The 8,272-nt window shown below is 39.2% G+C and overlaps 1 protein-coding gene across 1 annotated transcript; it reads left to right on the forward strand.

The window, feature by feature from the left end:
- The first annotated feature begins 5,843 nt into the window (after positions 1-5,843).
- Positions 5,844-7,741, forward strand: LOC307030776 (uncharacterized protein). The gene is made up of 3 exons (XM_079667422.1): positions 5,844-6,047; positions 6,178-6,272; positions 6,607-7,741. The coding sequence occupies exons 1-3, from the start codon at positions 6,004-6,006 to the stop codon at positions 7,623-7,625; spliced, it is 1,158 nt and encodes a 385-aa protein (XP_079523548.1). The 5' UTR covers positions 5,844-6,003; the 3' UTR covers positions 7,626-7,741.
- Positions 7,742-8,272: the final 531 nt, after the last annotated feature.

Below are 8,272 nucleotides of genomic sequence, written 5' to 3' on the forward strand. Positions count from 1 at the left end.
ACGCGAGAATAAAGAACATATTTAACACTCCCTCTGGTACACTGGTATGTGTTTTCCTAATGTAGAGAGCATTGATTAATTAATAAACTACACACTGACTAGATCCTGACCAAATCCTTTTTTTTTTGTTGATCAAATGTTTTTCAAAAATGTATTGTATTATATAACAGCTGCACATCACAGACCGGAGTCTCTGCTACTTTGTTGTGTGGACCACGAAGGAGGCGAACATCATCCCCATCCCCAGAGACCCTGCATGGCATGGAAATCTCCTCGTGGAAAAATTCTACACCCAGCATATGCTCCCTGTGTTGGCCAGTAGAGAGGAGGACATTTAAATAAACATACTCTTAACACCCTCTGCGTTGTGTTTCGTATGTGTGATGGGGTGTTATGCAGAGGGGAGGAAAACGGGACACAGCAGATTGGGATTGTGAGATGCTGAGCACTTATTTAATTGTTGCGTGTAATTATTATTATACTGCGTGCTTCTTAGTTATTCCATCTTTTGCTGTAACATGGATCTGTATGTAACTCTATATTTACTTGTTATCTACCACACTTCCTTCTACATCATACACCATCATTATACATGATGGTGTACTGTATATAGGATATATATATTTTATATATTTTACATATCTGTAAATTGTATAATTTTATTTTTCGTATTTGGGATTGTTGGAAACGTCTTTTTGATCTCTCTGTCTATAAACACAAACTGAGTAAGATTGACAATAAAGTTGACTTTGAATTTGAAAAATATATATATTCTTTATGAAAATAGTTGACTGTCAAATGAATCCAAATGAAACGTTGGACTGAACTACAACTACGCCTTTAAATCTCTACGGACTGTTTTTCAGTGGGTTAGGGGAGTTAGTAGTTTTCAGTTCCCTGGACTGATTAACAGCTAAGCTCCCTTTCTCTTTTGTCCACTCAAATACACTTGGCCCTTTCTCTTTTCCATGTGGAAATTGGCAGCTGCATATTCTGCTTTTCTCATCTGGCTCCCTGTCTGCTCGTCGACAATGAGAAAATTATATAATTAATTACTAATAATCATTCAAACCTGTTATTACCAATATTTCACAAATTCTTCATGTAAACTAAAGAGCACAGCTGTATGTTGAGTGTCAACTTTGCTTGGTTCATCTTACTGGGGGGCAGCTACATGGATGTCGGTGCAGTCCACAATCATTGTGCAGTTGAAGGCAGAATGAATTTATTATTGACTCAGAACGAAGCACAACTTCATGTCATACAATACATTGACTTTATTTGTAATTGTCTAAAAACATGAGCATTGATTAGCAAGCAGGACCTGCAGGAACAGAGAATGGTGATGGATGGAGCTGGGAAGAGAGAAGAATAAAGAAAAAATATCAACTTTATTATCGGATATTAAAAATTCAATTTCAAAACAAGTTGCCGCTCCTACAGTTTTCTAGTATGTAAAGATGATTTCTCAAGACCAATGCAAAATATCACACTCAATACATGTGTGTCTCTGGGGGGTGCATTGTGCCTTTGATGTATATAAATAATATACCATAACCAAATACTATTACGTACAGTGGAAATCCGGTTGCCAGAGCAGGTCAGTCCAGTGTGCATGTTCCTCAGGGTCTCAGCAGTTACAGGTGAGGTAAAGAAAATAAAAGAGAAAAAGGTCAGTAACAACACTTTAAAGTAACAACACTGAATAATTATCTCTTTTAATACATTTCTCTCAGTAATAACTCAATTACTGTCTTTCCAACAAACAGATTGACTCGCCCTCACTATCATCACAATGAAACACGTCCAGAAGAATGTCATGCAAAGCTGCCTGCCTGCCTGCCTTCCTTCGACTCTCCCTGAACTTCCTGATATTTTAATATATTGATATTTTAATGTTCAATGTTAACCATTTGTGCAGATAGCATGAAGTAGAAAAGATCCCCGATGCTAGTGTGGCGTTAGCCTACCTCCCGCCCCCTTAGCACCTGGTGGAGGGGGCGATAGGCTACTCTTCAAATGTTTCACAAAATACTTACCATCATGACTACTCTTACTGTTTAACATTTTGGTTTACTTCATGTTAAGGCTAATACAAATGACAAGGCTAAGTAATGTAATGCTAACTAACGTGCTCGCTACTAGCTAGGTAGCTAACTTGACTATGTTCCATGCAAAACATGTATATTACCTGATATGTTTGGTCCTGGTCCTTTCACCAGATGGGAAGCGATAGAACGAGCAAGTGGTATGATCACTTTTGTGATTACAACCTGGTACAAAGCACACAGGCATCTTGTAAAAGTGAATTTATTGGAGCAATCTCTTATATTTAATGGAGGTAATAAATCAGTTATGAGATCTTCTTCTTCTTCTTTGCTTTAATTGCGAGTCGCAACGTCGCAAAGAGGCGAAGTCCCTCCCTTTCCGGGAGCCTCCATGGGACCCCGGAAGCGAAAAATTATACATTGAAGTCAATGGAGAGAGAAAAGTTATCTTTTGATCCCGTTTGAATTGTGCCACGAATGACACATATGATGTTTGTCAATCTTAAACAATAATTTCCATGTAAAAAAAGTCACAGTTTGTCGTAAAACTGTTGAAATATAAGACTATGAAAAATACGCAACTAGAAAGACTACAAATCCCAAATGCATTCTGGGTCGCGTAAGTGATGTCATAGGCGATAATGCTCCAAGACTGGTTGCGGCTCGCAAAGCAAAGAGGAAGAAGAAGACTGATTTATTCCCTCCAATAAATATAAGAGATTGCTCCAATAAATTCACTTTTACAAGATGCCTGTGTGCTTTGTACCAGGTTGTAATCACAAAAAAGATCATACCACTTGCTCGTTCTATCGCTTCCCGTCTTATGAAAGGACCAGGAGTCGTTGGACCAAACATATCAGGTAATATACATGTTTTGCATGGAACATAGTCAAGTTAGCTAACTAGCTAGTAGCGAGCATGTTAGTTAGCATTACATTACTTAGCCTTGTCATTTGTATTAGCCTTAACATGAAGTAAACCAAAATGTTAAACAGTAAGAGTAGTCATGATGGTAAGTATTTTGTGAAACATTTGAAGAGTAGCCTATCGCCCCCTCCAACAGGTGCTAAGGGGGCGGGAGGCAGGCTAACGCTACATTAGCATATTTTCTACTTAATGCTATCTGCACAAATGGTTAACATTGAACATTAAAAGATCAGGCAGTTCAGGGAGAATCGAAGGAAGGAAGGCAGGCAGCTTTGCATGACATTCTTCTGGACGTGTTTCATTGTGATGATAGTGAGAGTGAGTCAATCTGTGTGTTGGAAAGACAGTAGTTGAGTGATTACTGAGAGAAAATTATTAAAATAGATAATTATTCAAAGTGTTGTTACTTTAAAGTGTTGTTACTGACCTTTTTCTCTTTTATTTTCTTTACCTCACCTGTAACTGCTGAGACCCTGAGGAACATGCACACTGGACTGACCTGCTCTGGCAACCTGATTTCCACTGTACGTAATAGTATTTGGTTATGGTATATTATTTATATACATCAAAGGCACAATGCACCCCCCAGAGACACACATGTATTGAGTTTGATATTTTGCATTGGTCATGTGAAATCATCTTTACATACTAGAAAACTGTAGGAGCGGCAACTTGTTTTGAAATTGAATTTTTAATATCCGATAATAAAGTTGATCTGTTTTCTTTATTCTTCTCTTCCCAGCTCCATCCATCACCGTTCTCTGTTCCTGCAGGTCCTGCTTGCTAATCAATATTCATATTTTTTTACACAATTACAAATAAAGTCAATGTATTGTATGACATGAAGTTGTGCTTCATTCTGAGTCAATAATAAATTCATTCTGCCTTCAACTGCAAAATGATTGTGGACTGCACCGACATCCATGTAGCTGCCCCCCAGTAAGATGAACCAAGCAAAGTTGACACTCAACATACAGCTGTGCTCTTAAGTTTACATGAAGAATTTGTGAAATATTGGTAATAACAGGTTTAAATGATTATTAGTAATTCATTATATAATTGTCTCATTGTAGATGAGCAGACAGGGAGCCAGATGAGAAAAGCAGAATATGCAGCTGCCATTTTCCACATGGAAAAGAGAAAGGGCCAAGTGTATTTGAGTGGACAATAGAGAAATCCCAAATACGAAAAATAAAATTATACAATTTACAGATATTTATACAAATATATATATCTCCTATATACACAGGGGTGCACATAACTTTTTTTGTGAGTTACTCAGATGAGTACCAGGAGACAGCGTTTGGTACTCACCCCATACGAAGCATGGTCCTCCTCAGTGTCTCCTTCACTGTCCTCTATTTACACTTATTGCATGCTAGATGATGAAGATGCACCTCCCTGTCTCTTTTTAAGCCTCCGATTTGCTTTCTCCAAAACTTCTTGCCAAAACTGTGAAGTCCTAGCATTTCCTGAGGCCAAGTGGAAGGATCAAATACTAAGAAATGATCACATGACTTGAAGTCATATCTGATTTCAGATGTGGGAAGTTACTAAGTACACTTCTTCAAGTACTCTACTTAAGTACAATTTTGAGATATTTGTACTTTACTTGACTTTGATCTAATTTAACCAGCTTTGAGAACACTTTAATGATCAATCATTACAACACATATCATATATATTATTCTGAAATCGACCAATCTGCACATTGACTACTTTTACTTTTGGTACTTTGGGAACTATATTTTGATGATAATACTTTTCTAATTTTACTTGAGTAACATTTTGAATGCAGGACTTCTATTGTAACAGAGTAACACTCTACTTTTACTCAAGTACAATATCTGAGTACTTCTTACACCTCTGTCTGATTTAAAACTCTTCCATAACACCCTGAGTAAGTTTGCAACTGTGTGTTTTACTCCACTTTGTTGGAAATAAAATTGCAGCAGCTTGACCACAGAGCGTGAACGTTGTGATCAGCTGATTTTGCGCAGTTCTCCAGTGTGTGCGCGGGGCACAGAATGTGCACAGAGGAGTCTCCCACTGCAGCCAGTTGGCGGAGTTTTGGCACAATTCTGTTGTTCATACCGACGTTAACCCTTTCTGTCACACGGCGACCAACTCTGTAGTCCGGTGATCTAAGCCTCTGCCTCCTGTAAGCTTCACAGGTCCGTCGGTTATGTCCTGCGCGGCTCGGCCAGCACCCAGTTCAGTCAGCCACAGAAAGTCCGAAGATTTTTTGCAGGGAGCGAAACGGCAACGTAGCTGCTTAATGTCTTTGTTTTTTTTTAACATGTCTCGTAGTTTACTCCATTGACTGTTGACAAGAAACTCGTGTAGACGAAATATGTGTTTTGTTTAGATGTTTTGAGGTACGCAAAGGCGCGTAGTGACACAAGTGACGTTACGCAATTCAGATTTTTGCCGCGCATGCGTACCTGCGTACCAGTTATGTGCACCCCTGTATAGACCCTTTTACAGCCGACGTCATCAAAAAGTTGCGCGCGCATGTGGGCAACGGAAGTGGTGTTGTTTTCAAGCAGTTCTGAATGACAAAGACGAGGTAGCAACTGGTTAGCAAGCATTTACAAACTGTACCCAGCATCAACATGTCTGGTTGTTGCGTATACGGTTGTACGAATCGCTATTCCACCGGCGGACTAAAGTTTTATAGGATTCCGAGAGGACCACGACCATTTCAGAGCAACCGGCGTCTGTGGCTGCAGGCGATTAAACGTTTGGACTGGAATGAGGACATAATCAAAAATGCTCGCGTCTGCAGCGCCCACTTTATATCAGGTAATGAGGTTATCTAGCTTACTCTTTGATTTTACGGGAGAGCCTTGTTTACATTAGTGATTGTCTGTATGATGTAGAATAATAATCAAATGCAGCTAAAGTTTGATAAGCTGGCGTTAGATTTGCCTAGTAGCTTGCTAGGCTAAACAAACGTGTTTGTTTTATTTTTGCAGGCGAGGCATCATTGGACTCTAGTAGTCCTGATTTTGTGCCGTCTGTGTTCATGTACACAAAACAAAGCCAGAACCCAAATGCAAAGATGGACAGGTAAGATTAGAGTTGACATCCTCTCAGTCGTTTTTTGTTTTGTTTTCCTCTCTTGCATAAGCTTTGGTGCCTACAGCTGCTGTTTTGAGATATGGATTAGTCTAACTATGAATTTCTGCTGTTACTGTAGGTACCATAGGAAAAGGAGGAGAGCTGACACTGCAGCAAATCCACGTGTTACTTCTGAAACTCCAGAACAAGAATGCAGCATGGATCATTGTCCTGGTATGAATATATGAATATATCATCTTACAATTAACTGATTGATTGTCAGGGTTCCCACCCTCACTGAAAGAGTCAATGTGCTCCTAGTGTGTGTGTGCTCCTGCCAGGCCCACTGCTCCAATTGCTATTTATGTCTGTGTGTGACGTGTACACTGGCCCCTGGATGGGTCAAATGCAGAGGAAAAATCTCCCCCTGGGATCGATAATGTATCTTCTCTTCTGTCATGGAAAAGTTTTGAAAATTAATTGGTAAAAATGTGTGAGAACCCCTGAATTGTGAACTTGTTTGCATTGGTTGCAGCACATGCTAATTTTTCACTTTTCTATATTTAAGCTGAAGAGGATATCCCAGTTCCAAAGAGAGAGTACGATGATCTGAACCTGAGATACAGTCAACTTCAGGAGGAATATGTCAACCTGCGACAGGAGTTTGACACACTACAAGCAGAAAATGTAAAGCTGAAAGAGGAGCTGCAAAAATCTACATTCTCCTACACCACTGTTAAGTGCAACATTGGACAATTGATTTTTCTCACAGGACTGACCTCTGTGGTCTTTGAGTGGCTGATTACAAAAATGATGGGCAGCGTAGAAAGAATTCACAACAAACTTACAGTAGAGGACCACCTATTGATTATATTGATGAAATTAAGGTTGGGCCTATGTAATACTGACTTGGCTTATAGTCTTCAGGTATCAAAAACCACCTTATCAAATATTTTGCGGAGCTGGGTCCCTGCTATGGCCTTGGTTCTAAAGCCACTCATTAAATGGCCAAGTAAGGGTGCAGTACTTAAAAATATGCCAAAAATATTCAAGCGCAACTTTAGAAGATGCCGGTGCATAATAGATTGCACAGAAATGTTTATAGCTAGACCCAGTAATCTGACTTCCAGGGCCCAGACATGGTCAAACTATAAACACAACAACACCATTAAATATTTGATCGGCATCACTCCAGCTGGTGCAATTTCCTTTCTGTCTCCTGGGTGGGGTGGACGGGTTTCAGACAAGCAGATCACTAAGGAGTCAGGTTTCCTCAAACTTTTGGAGCCTAGGGATGAGGTTTTAGCAGACAGAGGATTTCTCATCAGAGATGAGCTTGCGGCCTATGGTGCAACCCTTCGTATCCCTCATTTCACAAAAGGAAAGAAGCAGCTTTCTGCACAGAAAGTGGACACATCTAGACAACTTTCTCGTGTGAGGATCCATGTAGAGCGAGTTATTGGTCGGTGGAAAAACTTTAAGATTTTACAAACAGTTATTCCTTTGTCGCAGGTTGACATACTAGATGATGTTGTTATTGTATGTGGTGCCCTCACAAACCTCTGTAAGAGTGTTGTTCCCAAATGAGTTACACATAACCATGTATGACTTATAAAGTGATTTTACATTTGTAAAACATGTATATAGGCCTACTGTGCTTAAAACTGAATGCATTTTAATAAACCTCCCCACATTGGCTGCCACTGGTGTGTCTAATGGTCCTTTCCCCCCCAGATTATCTCAACAATTCAGAGTGCAGTATCACATTTATTTGTAATGTTGTTACTAACAGAGTTTCATTCCATTCAGGTGCCATTAAAGTGCCACTAAACATTAACAACATAGAAAGTAGGAGTATTTACAATATATTAGAATCAAACTGGTTCTGTATGTTGTAAACAGTAAATAATAATTTTAGGTCGCAAATTATCTCTATGGATACATATATAGCATTACAGAATAAAACTTAAAATATCTTGTTGCACTGAAGTGCATCTAGACACAGCTGTCAATAACAACATCAAATGTAAAGAAAAGGCTGATGATGAATTCATTGTTTCAACTGTAATGCAACTTTAACAACCAGGGAAAGACAATCCATAACCGACATCTAACACCATATCTGGTCTCCTATCACAATACAATACATTATATTGCCCACTCCTACATGAAGGCATTCAAGCCTCAACTCTCAGACATTTCCTACATAACCATGTTGCTGGCTTCCTTTTTAT

The sequence above is a fragment of the Notothenia rossii genome, assembly GCF_949606895.1.
Source record: "Notothenia rossii genome assembly, chromosome: 1".
Classification (NCBI taxonomy): domain Eukaryota; kingdom Metazoa; phylum Chordata; class Actinopteri; order Perciformes; family Nototheniidae; genus Notothenia; species Notothenia rossii.

Bases quoted from the DNA above. Each gene is read 5' to 3' on its own strand.
- LOC307030776 (XM_079667422.1), top strand. From the start codon at position 6,004: ATGTACACAAAACAAAGCCAGAACCCAAATGCAAAGATGGACAG. The intron at 6,048-6,177 runs GTAAGATTAGAG...CTGTTACTGTAG, and splicing joins CCAAATGCAAAGATGGACAG to GTACCATAGGAAAAGGAGGA. The intron at 6,273-6,606 runs GTATGAATATAT...TCTATATTTAAG, and splicing joins CAGCATGGATCATTGTCCTG to CTGAAGAGGATATCCCAGTT.